At 39.7% G+C, this 17,948-nt stretch overlaps 1 protein-coding gene across 1 annotated transcript in view; it reads right to left on the bottom strand.

The window, feature by feature from the left end:
* Nucleotides 1–17,948, bottom strand: part of HHAT (hedgehog acyltransferase) — a 100,542-nt gene that overhangs the window by 47,534 nt on the left and 35,060 nt on the right. The window contains exon 9 of the mRNA XM_030446867.1: nucleotides 16,257–16,292. Within this exon, the coding sequence (XP_030302727.1) occupies nucleotides 16,257–16,292 (36 nt within the window). The remainder of the gene's footprint in view (nucleotides 1–16,256; nucleotides 16,293–17,948) is intronic.

Genomic DNA, 17,948 nt, shown 5'->3' with positions numbered 1-17,948 from the left:
TAGTTATAGCTATGCTGACGTTGCCACTATGCTTTTTTGAGAATTAAGAACCAGAAGAAAGACCTTGACAACACTTCTACTGAAAGAGTACAACAGAAGATTGGCCTGCAGAAGCAATTTCTTCGTGGTGTATTCAACACTTCCAAAGCTATTAAATAATAGAAGTGATACAAAAGTGAAATACTGATTGCTTTTAAATGACTTCATTACTGGAAGTCATGGGTTAATTCCTACCTTCTATAACTCCTGTAGGCAAATGGAAATCTGCATAAGACAACACACCCTGAAGTACCAAGACCCAAAGCAAAAACAGAAACTGCAGAATTACTCTTTATAACTTTGACTCCTTAACCACTGCTCCACTGCTCTTAAGTCATGCAAAGGTGTAATCAGACACTTCAAAACACCAACAAATCTTCAGTTCTGGAGGAACAGGAATCGGAGGAACAGGAATCGGATAAGACAGGGAAAACCTTGCATAGGGAGGTATCTCAAAGAATGAGAATTGTTGCCTATAAAAGCAAGGACAAAATTTCCAAGAATTGTGATGAAAATCCTGGCAATCGAAAAGCATAAAACCAGACTGAATGGTAACAGTCCAGACCACTATGAAGTTATTCTTCAATTTCATATTTTGGATTTGTCAAGGGACAATAATACCATTCAGGTAATACAGGTCTTGTTGTATTCAAGCACTAAAAAGTAGGTAATCCAAGAAATAAAATTTGGCTTTATGTTACTGAAATTAATTGTTCACTTCACAAAAATTAAAAGCCACTGATCCTTTTTGCCAAGCTTAAACTTGAGTACTGTTACGCCAATGTACTGAGAACCATCTTGAAATGTCAGTCCAGAACTAAAATATGAAACCGAAGCACTGTCATTTTAATGACATAGGTGTTTCTTAAAGTTCTCTCACATTATGTAAAATAACTTGCAAACATCATCTTGTGAAGAACTAATTAGAAAGGTAAATTATGCCTAATACTGGTTTTCTTTCTTCCAGCACTTCTAATGCTAAAGTGTTAAGCTCCAATTTAAGAACTGATTTGTGATTGCAAGAGAGTGGTGGCTCCTACTCTGAGAGTTCAAAAGGCAGGTAGCCCCTCCCTTGGAAGGCATTTCACCAACATGGAGGTAATTCTGGTCTAAACCCCCCAAAAAAAAGGTTCAAAAGTCAGCACATACAAACCATCACACATGAAGATGCCACCCCTGACTTCATAAATTCATGAAGCAGAAATTGCTGAAGACAGTTTACCAACACAACTTGGCCAGGGTGAGCTCTGCTCTGGTACTGCATTGTTGCTCTTGCAGTTAACTTTTGTTGTTACCTATCAAGTTTCCCAAAGAAAGGTCTTCCAAAATCTGAGGAACAAAATAAGAATTCATGTGACCTTTGTTGCAAGCACCATCTCCAGCTTCAGAATCTTCCCACAGAAAGGTGTAATAATTTTGTCTAATGATGCTTTGATCTTATGCAAGTATCAATAAAAAGCTTACTTGTTATCATCATCCAAGATTTCACAATTAAAAAAAAAAAGCCATTGCAAATCTGAAGATCCCATTCTTCAGAAATGCAGAAGTTTATTTTTTCCACTCATGGCTTGCTAGCATTACATGCAGTTACTTGGTACCACTTCCTTTGTTCTTGTAGTGCTACCCCAAATAAAATGGATGAATGAAAACCGTCTCTTTACACTGACCACACAATTATTGGTCTACTGGTTTTGACTAAATATCCAATAGCTTAAAATACAATTTTTATGGGGTTTTTTGTGGGTTCAGTTGAAATCACAGTGAGGGAAAGAAAACAAACATCATCAAGAAACATTTAGACAGAGAGAAGGAGAGAAAGAGGATAAAGCAGGCTTCCATGGTTACTTTGTTAACCATTTCTGGTTTGCTGTTTACATAATTTAAAAACTACAAGAAATTAAATATCTATTAAGATCTACAGTAGGGAAAGATCCCATCACATCATGTCTCTTTCAACAGCTGACTGTCCAGCGAAGCTCTGAAAGATGAACTGACATCTCCTTGTTGCTGGTGCTGTCAAGTACATTATATAGGACAAACTCTCATTGAACATTCACAGAGGAAGCCCTTGACTCAGACTTATTTACTAAGATTGCATCTGTAATTTATTTTCAGTAGAAGATGATTCTGTGCTTTAAGACCATTGATAAAATTGCAGGTGTCTCACTTATAAGGAAAAGATCTTGCCTGCCTGTCAGCTAAAATTAACTGACCAAAGTCTCCTCTCAAGCTCGCTCTATTTCAGCAGCTGTAGTTTTAACCATTCACTTGTAATGCAAAAGATGTTCCTCTTATTTTGAGTCATTACCCTGAATGAAAGTTTCATTATTTATAACAGCACTTTTCAGCAAAAATGTTGTCTAAATCAGCCCATCTTTATTTTGATTTCCTGGAAACTTTTCAGTTAGGCTTCTTATTGTCTGGGGGAGGAATGACAAGTCATACTATGATAGTAGTTCTGGGAAGACTTAAAATTTGCACTAGAAAGATGAGAAGTTCTATGCAGAGGTGTTTTGGAGTCCTTGGTATTTGGATATCAACTTTATTAAGTTTAGAGGTGGAACACAGCCTTAGGTCCTGTGTGCACATTCCAACCATTTACTTAAAAGTACCAAGCTCACCACTAGACCATGTCCCTGAGCACCTCATCTACGTGCCTTTTGAATACCACCTTGGATGATGGCTCAGGTGGAACAGTACAGCCTATTCCAAGTAGCAAAGAGAAACCAAGACGAACATATTTTTCTAAGAAGCAACATTTTTCTTGCTGTGTCCTACCCAAAAAGTGATCCAGAATCTGTTGTGCAGCTTGAACACAATCAGCCTGTCTACCATTCTACAGGCAAACTTTGCATTTCACAGTGTATGGAAAAACTTCTATGAGTTAAACACATTTATTATTCTTTGAGACAATCTGTGAATCCTGCAGAGGTCAGCTAACCTCTTCTCCATGGCAGGATCAGCTCTACTTACGTTAATTTTGACAAGATTTGCTCCTGAGTTGTTGTTACACTCTGAGGGCATTCAAAATGTGAAAATTTATCTGAGCCACCCATGCCCTGCTTTAGGTCCCCTTTTTCATCCACTCAGAAAAGATAATTTATATTTTGTATTTGTATACATTGCATACTATTTTATATATGTATACATATTTCAGTTATACAGAACTCAAAGAAAAACACTACTGAAGCTTACACTCTAATTCTAGCTCCCTTCTGAAAAAAAAAATTAAAGTCCCTATTGAAAACTACTTTGCCACATAAGCAAGCTGTACATGTTTAATACTGAATATTTTCAGAGCAATATTCTAATCCAGATCTGAAAACCAATTCATTGTACCAAAATGCTAGATACCTCTCGAAATAATCTGTAAATCTACCAGAACTGTCTCTGTGAAAAGAACTAGCACATGGAATGTCATTATCCTTATAGCTAAAGGAGATCATGTTCATTATATAATACCAGTATTCACAAAAAATACATATCCTGATTCTCTTTGCATCAAACAAGGTGGAATTCCGCTTTATTTAATGCTTTTTAAGTTTGGGGTAAAATCACATAATTCAGTTATTTTGTTATTCACACAGAACAGAAGAGCAGAGGCTGTCTGGAAAGTGGAGCTGCTTTTCAAGTGTCCATCTATGTTGCTTGCAAGAAAATGCTAAATCTTCTCCAGGAGAAAGCAAACAAAAACTCTGTGAAGAAGTTTTATCCTTTGTTTACCATGACCTTAGCTTGTTCTTTATCACTGCATAAAGGTACTGAAATTACATTTCTGGGATATATGAGGAAGCCTACACTATGTTACCTTCCTCTTATGTTTCAGACAGTAAGATAAAACGAAGTTTGCATGTTTCCTTTAAAAAAAAATTCTATGCAATTATTTATTTTTAAGCCTTAAGATGGAGGTCTGAATGATATTTTGATTCAGATATGCTAATTTCTTCAGGAGCCAGGGAAAGCGTGTTTCTCCTTAAACTGCATATTATAAAGAATACATATTTGCAAAGATGTTAACTGACAGAATTTATAGATGCTTCATTGATTTTTCCTTAGCTGCTTAAAAGACAACTTTTTACTGTATTTCTCTATTTACATTTATAATCTGCACAAGTAAATGCATTTAAAAGCACATACAGATTGCAAAAAACCCACAGCACTTCCTTTTTTTTTTTTACTCTAAATTTACATCTGTGATAGAACCATTCCATATCCAATTGTTACTTCCTGTCCTGTTTTATCATCTGTTCTCAGTGTTATGTAAAGAGCTTACACTAAATATCAACATTGAGCTCTTCTATAGCATTCTTAATCCATAGATCTTAAAAGCATTTTACAAAGTATGATCATTATCCTGCTTCAGCTATGAAAAAAAAAACCCAACATGGGGATCTTCAGGGTAAAATTCAGATCTCACTGAATCACTATTCAGTCAGAACAGCATCCCTATCATCAGCTGGATCTCGGAGCCTTCCATCACATTAGTGGTCTGCCATTTGCACTCAAACTCCACATGCCAGTTAGGAATCAATCCAGAGAGAATATGACTTTCAATAGAGTATCTTATTCAGCCTGACATTCACTAAAACGCCTCTCATCCCACAAAGGCAGCACATTTTACTAGTGTACTCTACCTTCCCCAGGGTATCCTGCTTACAGCTCTCAACACACTAACAATGCCATCAGTGCTATAAGTAACTACAGTCAAGTCCTCTACTTGGGGTTTACTACTGAAATCAATATTGCTGCAGACAGATACCAAGGCCTAATGACAGCACTCAAGGTATTTTCATCTCCTCACTGAAACCTTCAAAGTCCCTGATCTATGGGTAACTTGATTAAACCTCCTGGCTTTTTCTCCCCTTTTAGATTTGTTTCCCACACCCACTCTTTGCACCTAACTGTAAGATAGGTGCTTAAACTCAAAGACTTCTGTAACTCTATCAATCATAGAATCATAGAATCATAGAATTGGCTGGGTTGGAAGGAACCTCAGAGACCATCAAGTCCAACCCTTGATCCACTCCCACTGCAGTTCCCAGCCCATGGCACTCAGTGCCACATCCAGGCTCTTTTGAAATATCTCCAGGGACGGAGAATCCACTGCTTCCCTGGGCAGCCCATTCCAATGTCTGATCACACTCTCAGTAAAGAAATTCTTTCTAATGTCCAACCTAAACCTCCCCTGGCACAACTTGAGACCATGTCCTCTTGTCTTGCTGAGAGTTGCCTGGGAAAAGAGACCAACCCCCACCTGGCTACACCCTTCTTTCAGGGAGTTGTAGAGAGTGATGAGGTCTCCTCTGAGCCTCCTCTTCTCCAGGCTGAACACCTCCAGCTCCCTCAGCCTCTTCTCATAGGGTCTGTGCTCGAGTCCTTTCACCAGCCTGGTTGCCCTCCTTTGGACCTGCTCCAGGACCTCAATATCCTTCCTAAACTGAGGGGCCCAGAACTGGACACAGTACTCGAGGTGTGGCCTCACCAGCGCTGAGTACAGTGGCAGAATCACTTCCTTGGACCTGCTGGCCACGCTGTTCCGGATACAGGCCAGGATGCCATTGGCCTTCTTGGACACCTGGGCACACTGCTGGCTCATGTTCAGCTTCGTGTCAAACCAAACTCCAAGGTCCCTCTCTGGCTGCTCTCCAGCCACTCTGTCCCCAAATCCTCTGAAGTAGGCAGAGAACCTATGGATTCTTATGTATTGGTCCATGTATTTGAGCTTACAAGGTCAGGGACAAGGACTGAAAGCAGACTGCATGCTAACAGCCACCCAGGTTATGGAGGTACTGATCTCATTGCAATTGCTGCATGCCACTGCAGTGCCACACAACAAGCAGTGATGCTACCTATACTACCTGGGTATGATATGGAGATAACTGTGTAGCTTCTCACCAGATTAAAGTTAAAGGGTTGTTGTCTTGACATGCTATAGCACAAACTCACAGAAAAACCCTTTGGACCCAGGCAACATCAAGTAGGCTGATGCCACACACAAAGATGAGCCAAAAAGCTATAATCTTCAGGGGAGGATTTAGAACATTTCAGCCCCCAGAACACTCCACCCAAAAAGAGGAAACGAAACCTATGCAAGCTTTCCTGACCACAGGGACAGAGGGACTCATTCTGCACTCCACGGTGTTAACCCAGAAAGGTGGTTCTGAACATCTCTTCCTAGAGCCCCGCAGGTCACACACACACTGCCTGGTCTGGTATTTTCAGGGAGAGAAGGCACTAAAGCAGAGAGAGGTGGTGCACAACATACAGAATTTCTGGGATGCACATTCCCTAGAAAGGATTCGTCTTCCAAAAAAACATAAAAGGCTGCTTCATGCACAACCATGTCATTCCCTGTGGCACTCGCTGCACGGAGAAAGCCCCTGGAGAGCAACCGCAGCTCAAACATCCCAAGTGTCACCCCCCCTATCCCCCATCCTCCAAACTCAGCCAGGAACAAGCGCTGCACCAACGCAGAGACACGAACCACAGGCAGCTCCGGGTGCCTGCAGCCCGGCACCGCAGCCCGGGCAGCCCCCAGCCCGCTCCGGTTCCGACTGCACCGGGAGACGAGGGCCGGGCCGGGCCACGGGCGCCCCCGGGCGGCACCGCGCTGCCCCCCGGGCTGTCTGCGGCACGGCGGGAAGGACGGTGGGGAGTAAAGCCCTAGCAAGGGAGGGAGGTGGTTCTCCTGCCTGGGGCAGGGAAAAGAGGGCGGGAGTGTCACCACACCTTTCTTTTTAGGGGAGGGGAGGCTGAAAGGTAACCTCAGAGCGGCGGCAATTCCCATGACAAAGGTTTAGTCTGATCATAATGCTGGCTAACTCGTTTACCACAAGCTGGGAGTTAAGAGAATTCTCTTTTCATCCTGTGGTTTGTTTTTCCCCACATTTTTATCTGGCCCTGCCCCACATCTTAGCAATTCCAATATCGCACAATGACACAAAAATATCACGTGGCTTTCCGAAACACATCTGGAATATAAAAAATGTGAAATAATTTTGAGATTGAAGTTTATACCAACTGCATATATGGAATTTGTAATCATGTCTCACATTGTGCCAAAGTACAAATACTGACCACAGCTCATGGAGGAAAAAAAGACAACATTAAAAGTGAGAAAGACATAAGAATGAATCAAAAAGAAAACAAGGTTAAGCAGAAATTTTTACTTTTATACTCCAGATCATATAAAATCATTATACATACATTAAGCTTTATCTACAAGTGCTTGGTGCAACTGGAAGCACTACATAAATAATATATCTTAAAATATAAATAACTTTTCGTATATATTCAGTTTTGTGACTCTGAAATACAGGTTGCTGCAGCTATGAAAGACACAAAGTCCCTCAGACTGATATCACATGTAAAACTCCAGCCAAATTCTGTCCCTGGTGGTTAAAGTCAAGGACGAAAACATTCCCATGATATAATTTCCTGGACTTCACAACGAAATATTCAGCACCCTTACCATCTCAGATTGTTTAAGACTCCTGAGCACATACTTTCTTCTATTATACTGATATGCAACCTTTGATCTAGGTCCATTACACTACTCAGTAAAATTATTTAAAAGCAGCCTGAACTGAATCTCAAAACACTTCACATTCTACAACCATGTATTTCTTGCTCACAGATAGTAACTCAAGCACACTGAAAAAAAATCCCAAACTGTTTTAATTCACAGTTGCAACACAAACATGAGGAGATCTGTACCTTGTTAATCCTGACTTCCCGGTTCCAACAGTTTAAGCTAAATGTCACATTTACATAACATTTACATAAAGATTCAGTTTTGTTTATACAAAACTCAGCCTTATTTTTGCAACATGCTCCATGCAAATTCATTATGTAACAACAGATTGTTTTCTCTATTAAAAAAAAAAAGCTAAAGAGGTACTTTTGAGGCTGCAGTTACTCTGAGGCAATCTAGCATCATTCTTCATTACTGTCTGATAAAGGGGCTTTTGTGTTTGGTTTTAGGGTGTTTTTCTTTTCAAACAAATTTAAGATTTTTTGACACTGTCTCACTCTAAGCAAGACACCCAGCTGATTTGACACATCACAGCCACTTGTACAGTTCATACTTACACCCAGCACACATGCAGAACATTCATGAAGCCTCCTACCACAACCCACAGGAATTCACCTATGGACTTCAAGAGCAGAAAGGCTGCATCTTGTCTGGAGGGGCATTTTAGAAGCTTTCAAGTACTGCCCAGTTCGTTTGAATTTTTTTTATTACCGCTTCAGTGTTATCACTGCTTCCAACAGGAACACAGCTGGATTGATGCTGCCCCTTCAAAAACTGCAGACAGCAGCAAACACTGCAGAATTTCCAGCACGTCTGAAAGCAAAGCTCATGGGAGTCTGTGATGCAGCTGGATGTAACAGCAGCATTTTATCAAGAGCTTTCAGTTCCTCCATGCAGTGGTCTCTACGGATACACTGATTGCTGGTCCCTTCTGTGTTTTAGAAAGTTAAAATGGTTTTTGCAAAACCCCTAAAGGCCCCATATTGAAAGTAAATTTAAGCAAGAATCAATTCTTAAACTAATACTACTACATCTTCATGATAATAAAAAGAACACTTTAACCTTAAAACTACTTATAAATTAGACTCAAAACCATTCAATCACATCTAGTGATTATTATAATTGCTTTTATTAGCAACAAGACTACATTCTTGGGTTTTCAATGTGCTAACAAAATAAAATTCCAAGTAAGTCTCTACAAAGGCAATCTCCTGCATATCTTAGCATCATCACAAAACATGCACACAATGACAAGAACCACCTTGTGTTCTTCCTAGCTCCCTGGCTAAGGAGGTATTGCTACAGAGAGGGTTTTTTTTCTCTCAAAGGGGTGTTTTTGTAATGTAACTTGTAAACAGCCTGTTGCTGTGTTAGTCTGCTCCAGAAGTTTGTTTAACAGCTGGTGAACCTTGGCTGAAAATGCTGCTTCTGCTACTTCCACTGGCTTTATCTGCACTGCTCCAGAAGAGCAGGGCAATCCATGAGAGTCAAGGCAAGTGAATGTTTGCTATAACCTTGTGCACTCCTAGTCCTCACTTGGTTTAAAGGCTAGGGATGGGAGGCAGAAAGGACCCAAAAGAGAAGAGCACTACAGCAGCTTACATATACTCTACACACAGTGGTCCCACCTGCACATGACAACCTAAATACCAGCATCACTGGATCCCTCCCCAGGAAGGGGAAGATAGGTTTCAGTGAAATGATGTAGTGTGTCACTTGCATCTTTGGCAGTTCTTACCCTGCACATTACTTTGATGACTACAGGTGCCTATAAACTGCTATCCTGTTTAACCAATACAACATCTTTCTGCCAGTAAACATCCAAGTGAGAAAAATGAGGCAAAGACATAAAATTGTCAGACATAGTGTGGGTAACACAACAGACTGGGACAGAGTGGGTCTCACACAGTCTACATAAAAAAGTCAGAAACATCTGTTCCACCCAGCCACCTAGGACTTTCACGAAAAGCAGTAGAGACATTTGACAAAATTGATTAGACTTAACCTCACTTGAAAGAGATGAGTCAAATCCACACAGTGCAGAAACTACTCCCTAGGGCACAGTGTTTTTCTCAAGGTGTCTGAAGGAAGGCAAGGGCAGCACTCGTGAGGACATTCTTATGGCAAAATACTATTGTTACACAATAAAGCATGGCCTGAAAAGAGAAGGAAAGTTGTGAGGCTACTAGGGAAATATTAGGAAGTGCATAGGGCACAGGAAAATGAAGCGAGGTGATGTGGACACATGTACACCATGAGAAAGGGTCTGTGGTGTGAACAGTCCTTAGAACTACAGCAAGACTTTTGTTCTTGAGGAAATTACTTGGTTTCCTCCCAAATTTAGTTTGGGCATACATTGTTTTAAGAATTAAACTTGTTCAGCCTGGAGAAAAGAAGGCTCTGGGGACACATTACTGCAGCCTTTCAATACTTAAGCAGGCTTGTAAGAAAGACAAGGACAAACTTCTTAGCAGGGCCTGTTGGTATATGGCAAGGGTTAATGCTTTTAAACTGAAAAAAAGAAGTAGATTCAGATTAGATATAAGGAAGAAATTCTTCACAATGAGGGTGGTGAAACACCAGATCAAACTGATCCAGGTCCTTTAAAGGTCCCTTCCAACCTAGACCATTCTATGATTGCTGTGCATGCCATAAGGACAACTTGGTGGCTAAGACACACTTTAAAACAAAAGCCAAACTTCTTGACAGAACAAAGGAGAAAGGATGCATCCTTGTGGTACTTTACACCTAGCAATTTCAAAGGCAGAGATAGCTATCCAAATACCACTATCAATCCTGGTGCAAGAAAAGTAAAATCTCTTTAATACTGTGCTGCCTAGCCCAGCTACAGTATATTACAACAGCAATAGTATTTTATAGTTGGCCACATTCAATACCTCAGCAGAGACTGGTATTTGGCTCTCAAAAGAGGGCCAGACTTTATGTTGCATCCCGTGTGGGACCCTGGCAGGGAATTCCTGTCTAGCTGTTGGAACGAAAACCACCTCTGATCTTATCTAGCAATGGAGTTAAAGGGGGGATGCAATACAAAGAGAAAGGAACTGTCGTATCAGATGTTGGTTTTACAAGACCTAAGTGGATTAGAGAGAAGTGGGGTGGAGGTTTTTTTCCTTGTTGTTTTTATTATTATTTATTTTGTTGTTTGTGGGGTTTTTTTAACAGAGCACAATGATAGTAAGATCTACTTGAGTTTTTTAAGAAGAGGCACAGATCTCTTCATATTGTGATGGTTTGAATGTGGTCAAGCTAATCTGTGAGTTTACAGTTCCCATAGGGATTACACACCTAACTACTTCTGTCTCAGTAGAGAGTTATGATATCTTGGGAGGAAATGTCTGCACTTTAAAATTTTGACCTCGTGTGAACTGGTCTCAGTGGCACCTTTCTGAACAGAGTAGAACAGCAAGGAAAAACCTGACTTAGTAAAAAATGTACCTAATAACTATCTGATAATTGGTTTGTTGATATTATTCTGTTATTCTTTCAGGAAGCATGGAAATATGTGGGGTCCTATGGGATTCCACAAAGAACAAAACGAGGAGTCAAGCCAGCTGATAAAGAGATTTCTCCTTAATTTAAACTTAGGAAAGAAGGTATTTAGACTATTGGACATAGTCTATCTTGATTTCAGGAAGGCATTTTACACCACCTCCCACAGCATCCTTGGAGCTAAACTGAAGAATTGTGGCCTGGATGATTGGATAGTGAGGTGGAGCTGGTTGAAGGATTAGAAGCCAGAGAGTTGTAGTCAATGGGATGGAATCCAGTTGGAAGTCTGTTCCTAGTGGAGACCCTCAAGGGTCAGTACTAGTATTATTCAATGTATTTATTGATGACCTGGATGAGGGACCAGAGTGTTCTATCAGCAAGTTTGCTGATGACACAAAACTGGGAGGAGTGGCTGACACCCCAGAAGCCTGTGCTGCCATTCAGAGGGACACAGACAGACTGGACAGTTGGGCAGGGAGAAATTTAAAGTACTACAACAAGGGCAAGGGTAAAGTCTTACATCTGGGAAGGAACAACCCCAGGTACCAGTGCAGGCTGGGGACTGAGCTGTTGGAAAGCAGCACAGGGGAAAGGGACCTGGGGGTGCTGGTGGATGGAAGGATGCCCATGAGCCAACAATGTGCCTTTGTGGCCAAGGCCAATGGCATCCTGGGGTGCATCAGAAGGGGGTTGGCTAGTAGGTTGAGAGAGGTTCTCCTCCCCCTCTATTCTGCCCTGGTGAAGCCACATCTGGAATATTGTGTCCAGTTCCTGGCCCCTCAGTTCCAGAAGGACAGAGAACTGCTTGAAAAAGTCCAGAGAAGAGCAAACAAAATGATGAAGGGAGTGGAACATCTCCCTTATGAGGAAAGGCTGAGGGAGCTGGGTCTCTTCAGCTTGGAGAAGAGGAGAATGAGGGGTGATCTCATCAATGTTCATAAATATGTAAGGGGTGAGTGCCAGGAGGATGGCGTAAAGCTTTTCTCAGGGGTGACTAACAACAGGAGAAGGGGCAACAGGCAGTTCCATATAAATATTAGGAACAATTTTTTCACTGTGAGGGTGACAGAGCATTGGAACAGTCTGCCCAGGGAGGTTGTGGAGTCTCCTTCCCTGGAGACATTTAAAGCCCACCTGGATGTGTTCCTGTGTGACCTGCTATAGGGGTTGGACTTCATCTTTCAAGGTCCCTCCCAACCACTAACTTTCTAAGATTCTATGACCATTTTTAATATATAAGAAGCTAGACCTACATAACCTGCAACTCCAAACAAGCTCAAGTAATTGCAAACCATGAGGTGATCTCCGAGTACTGCTAACACCTCTGGGAGACAAAGGGGGCCCTGCAGCTCTTTTCAAAGCCAGATCTCTACTGGAATGAGTATGATTCACACTTTTTCTAAGGCACAGCAGTGCTGAAATCATGAAGACTTTTCAAAAGGATTATGCCTCCAGGAACTGTCATTCTTCTCCACTGCCGTCATCAGCGTTGCCCTAAAGTAAGCACTGTTTGCTGTTACAACAGTAAATATTCTCATAGGTTCACAATTTTATTTCATTCTATGCTCTATTCTCAGAACTGGATGAAGTTCCTGGATAAAAGAGTTTCAATAGCAAACAGCATCAGGCAGCCTCTCTCTTGCTCTTTTCCCTCTAAACTGCTACCACCCAAAGGCTATTTCTATGTATTTTGAACTCTGAAAATATACCCAGTGCCCAATTCTGAAAATTCCTAGATTTAGGAGAAATAGGGTTGTATTTCTTATAGTCAAATTTTTTTTTTAAATTACCACTTTTATAGAGTACTTATGTGACTTAAAGAACAAATAATTTTGCTGACCTAAAAGTAATATCTTAATGTTGTGAGAAAACAGTGGGCAAATGATCTTCCAAGTACATTACTACATTTTTAATGTGTAGTATCATAACACTGTTTTTATGGTGAAATTATTTAACTTTCCTCAATGAATCTCCAGGATTCTCTCTTCAAACACTACAGTGTATCTATGAAATGCTCAGGGCCCAGACCCCAATGTACTCAACTGCACTTTGATTTCACAAATAGTAGTTCCATGATGCAACCATATTTCAGCATGAGAATAGAAATCCAGTCCTATAATCCACTTGCCTGTAAACACCACATATTTAGCCTTTTCAACATAATGCACATAATGCATCTTTATTAAATATAAAAAGATGGAATTTTTAAACCTGAACTACCCTAAAAACTGTATCATAAGTATAATTCAAGCCACAGATAGACAGATGTACAAATAATATTTTTTTTTTGCTAAGAACACAGAAGAAGCTGTTTAGCTGTAGTTCTGTCACAATTTATGATACACTTTACATGGTCAAGCCACCGACTGTGCCAGGCTGTGTACAGTACCAGACCCTTCAATCAGCATTTTAGTAATTAAGCAGATTGTCCTTTTAGCAGAGACTGTTCTTACTTTTGTTAGCCCCACATTTTGTGTCATACTATTCCCTGTTCCACTGCAGGGTGACATCTTCACATTTAAAACAATATAGTATTTTCTAATCTCAATTAAGAGATCTCTGAACAACTCCTACAACTCTGTTTGGTTTGGATTTTGTTTGTTGGGTTGTTTGTCTTTTTTTTTTTTTGGAGGGGGGGGTGTTGAGGTGAGGGACACAGCAAGAGTACTCTCCCCTACTCTTTGAATTTCTCACATAGAAACCTAAACTGTGAAGGCAACCATTTATGAGATGCTATAGAAACACAGAAGGAGAAAATACGCAATTTCTTCAGAGCAGACACTGTCTAAACATGTGGAAAAAAAAAAAAAAAAAAAGGCAATAACTTCCTAAAGGTCACATGGCAGACCAACAACAATTGGAACACCAAGTCCTCTGGTTCCTACTCCAAAAGTCATCTACTAATTGAAGAAAATATGTTTTTTTTAACTTAAGGAAACGTAAGTAAAACTCATACTGCTACAACAGACTAGGACAAGTGTCTCCTCCTTCCCAGTACAGCTGCCAAGAAAGCTCCTGAGAGCCCCCCAAGTTAGCAGGGGTAGGTGACAGACTGAAAATAAACCATTACAGCTATGGTTAAAATACCACAGTGCATGGAACACACAGTGGCCTTTGGAGAGGAAAATAGGGAAAAAAAATAGGAAAAAAAAAAGTTACATTAGTCAAAGACAACATTCAACTCATTCAAATTCAACAGCTATTTAGGGTCCATGAGCATACAACTCTAATACTGCATCTCCACAGTATGTAAAACAATGCAGTGTGAGAATAACATCTTATTACATTCTTTGTCTTAATTGAGTGAAAGTATATTTTCTGGCAGAAGCATTACAAGGGACTTAGTCCATAGGCTATTTTTTTGCACTGTATTTCTTTTACAAAAGTAGTCATTTTTAAACCACGACTTCAGTGATTATAATTTCCATTTCTTCTATGATTATTTAAAATAAGTAATCACTCTGCTGGTCAAAATACAGATGCAACTAATTTTGTAAACTGATACAAGAATTTAAACACATTAAAATACAGTAATTTTATAACTGCATCTACACACTGAAGTGCATCTAGCTTCAATATTATTAACTCTCTGGCTTTAGAGAAGAGAGATGTCTGTTAAATGCTGCCTTGTTACATCCAGAGAAACACGTAAAATAACCCTAATGTTATAAATCCTACTCATCAAATGTTGTGAGATGCACAACCTTAACACAAACCTGATTTTCCCAGTGACAAATATTCTGTGTGATCTTGTATCTTTCATGGGTTTTTTATGTAGTTTAAACCACAAAAGCATAGTGTTCAATATGATATTACCCAGTATCTTTCCCTTGATGATACACCCTTTGTGTTACTGCCTGATTGGCTCCCAGACCTCAAGACAGAGAATGGGGATTTTCCCTGGATTTTGCCATGGTACTGATAATCTAGAGGAGAAGTTGAATCAGAAAGGTAGATACTCTTGAGGACAAAGTGAAAGGGAGACTGATGCTAAGCCTAAGGAAGATAAATGCTTCTAGGTATTTATCATTCTGCCTGGAGCTGTGTGCTTCTTGTACTCGCTACAGTCAAGAGCTATTAGCAGGGTTCTGGGAAAATCAGAAATTATATGCTTCTAGAGGGCAACCAAAGGGTGAAAAGCAATCAGGAGCAATCAACCTGTTGGAGCTCTGAGAGCCTGTGAATCAGTGCTGAAAACCTCTGCATTAAAGCCACAAGGCCCGATAGGTGTGAGGGCTTAACAGTCTTTATCCAGGAAATATGACAAAATAGCCTCAAATATTGAATTCAGAAGTGCAGTCACATCAAGGGAAGCTTAAGATCATATTATCCTTAAGGTGGGACCCAAACAGCATGCTTTGGCTCACATACTGAGTCCATTCTTCCAAGACAAAATATTTCACAGATGAATATCACAACATTTTAGAGGGATGAAGTAAAGGATAGAAGGAATTCTCTCAGGGCCTGAAGACCATACCAAACTTCATCTTTAATGATATCCATCGTAATTTTTCATAACAATCAGTAGATAGCAATAGGTATGTTATTGAAAATGAAAGCAAACACATTCTTAGCGAATACTTGTGATTTTGCTCACACAAAAAGAGTCCAAACAGCAAAAACAGTGTAGCAGCTCAAGTCCATTAACCTCCCTTGTTGAAGTGCCACGTTTTAATCACTAAAAACTCCTCTAAATGTCAAAGAACATACAATAATTATTCCACTCTCCTTATTCATCTTCAAAACATAGTCCAACCCATGCTTCAAATCAAACAAGTTTTCTATTGTGAAAATAAAACTCTTCAGTCAGAATGTCAGATAAAATTCAAGCCCTTATTATAAAGTATTAAGATACTGGAGTTTCTAGTGGAAGAAACTTTATAACAAGTTTTTTCCAGTACAAGAAAAATTAAGATTGCCTCAGGAATGAGAACACAGCCAATGATATGTCCTGGGTCAAGGTGTTCCTGAATGTCATCTGAAGGGGTTCCTTAGAGACTAACACAGGGTAGACATCCAAATCAAATAGTTAAAGTTTCTCAAAGTAATATATAACTGGAAGACAAAAGAAGACCTTGCCATAGAAAATATCAAGTAGTATTGAGTTCACATGCATACCTCTATTTAATGCACCTTTGATTATTATTAAAATTCCAAATAAACATTAGCTTACCTGACCAGAAAGCGATGAAGCCCAACGTCAAAACTTCTGTAAGAAAAAAGATTCACCATATTTTAATTATTTAAAAATATTTCTCTGCCAAGTATCATACAAACAATCTATTTCAAAACAATCAATAATACCACAGATAGATATAAGATGACTGGAACTGATAAAAGAGAAGCAAAAATGTAATATACAATTTCCCTTCTGTAATGACAGATCATATTTAAGATGACTGTCTTATGAAAGGATTTAGATTGATGTTAAAAAGCAAAAAAATTCTCTGAGTATTTTTTCAATAAATCAATAACATTCAGAGCAGCATAACGCACATAAAGCATAAATTATGTATTCTGTTACTAGAAATAATTTTTTAATCATCTTGATGACCACTGAGTCTGCATGTTTCCTGTCATATATGCAGGTAGATCCTTTACACAAAACTACCATTTCATTTTCAGCCTCTTTTTTCCCCTTTTCTGTTCTGTACTGCATTAAAATGCGAGGGATTGCTGCGAATTTTTTCCCTGCTACAAAATAATCAAAGAACCCCATAATGTCTCCTCCAGATTTAGAGTGTACTGAAAAGTGGATCCTGCAAGTGTGTTCCACTTAGATCTGGTGAGAAAAATAACTTCGAGGACTCTTGAAATTAAGTACAACTTAGATCACAGTAAGTGATGAGCAAGATGCCCAAAAATTGTATTAACACCAAACACTGACAGTGCCAGTGTTTCCCTTTTTTGTTTCCTCCATCTCTCAGTCAGCTCAGGAGAATCAAGCACATGATCAATGTACCAGCAAATCCTTGACACTACAGGAAGGTTATCTGCTGATTTGAGACATTTACCCAGTATCTGAAACATGTGACAGTTTTATGGGACGAGCTATAGAACCTCAGATAAACTGTGTGCATAACAGCACAACTGGCAAATGCAGCTGTCTTCTTTCCAGCTCTGGACTTGCTCTGGAATGGGCTTACGTTCTCTACACTGAAAATATTTTGGCATATGTAAGCTTTTGAGCATCCTGTTGAAAAAACAACAAAAAAAAAGAGAAAAGAAAAAAGAGAAAAGAAAAAAAAAAAGAAAAAAGAGGAGAAGAGGAGAAGAGGAGAAGAGGAGAAGAGGAGAAGAGGAGAAGAGGAGAAGAGGAGAAGAGGAGAAGAGGAGAAGAGGAGAAGAGGAGAAGAGGAGAAGAGGAGAAGAGGAGAAGAGGAGAAGAGGAGAAGAGGAGAAGAGGAGAAGAGGAGAAGAGGAGAAGAGGAGAAGAGGAGAAGAGGAGAAGAGGAGAAGAGGAGAAGAGAGAAGAGAGAAGAGGAGAAGAGGAGAAAGAGGAGAAGAGGGAAGAGGAGAAGAGGAGAAGAGGAGAAGAGGAGAAGAGGAGAAGAGGAGAAGAGGAGAAGAGGAGAAGAGGAGAAGAGGAGAAGAGGAGAAGAGGAGAAGAGGAGAAAGAGAAGAGGAGAAGAGGAGAAGAGGAGAAGAGGAGAAGAGAAAGAGAGAAGAGAAAAAGAGAAAAAGAGAAAAGAGAAAAAGAGAAAAAGAGAAAAAGAGAAAAAGAGAAAAGAGAAAAAGAGAAAAGAGAAAAAGAGAAAAAGAGAAAAAGAGAAAAAAGAGGAAAAAGAGAAAAAGAGAAAAAGAGAAAAAGAGAAAAAGAGAAAAGAGAAAAAGAGAAAAAGAGAAAAAGAGAAAAAGAGAAAAA

This window comes from Calypte anna, chromosome 3 (genome assembly GCF_003957555.1).
Source record: "Calypte anna isolate BGI_N300 chromosome 3, bCalAnn1_v1.p, whole genome shotgun sequence".
NCBI lineage: Eukaryota > Metazoa > Chordata > Aves > Apodiformes > Trochilidae > Calypte > Calypte anna.
Note: the sequence above shows the minus strand (reverse complement) of the source record. Positions and strands in the feature narration are given on the sequence as shown.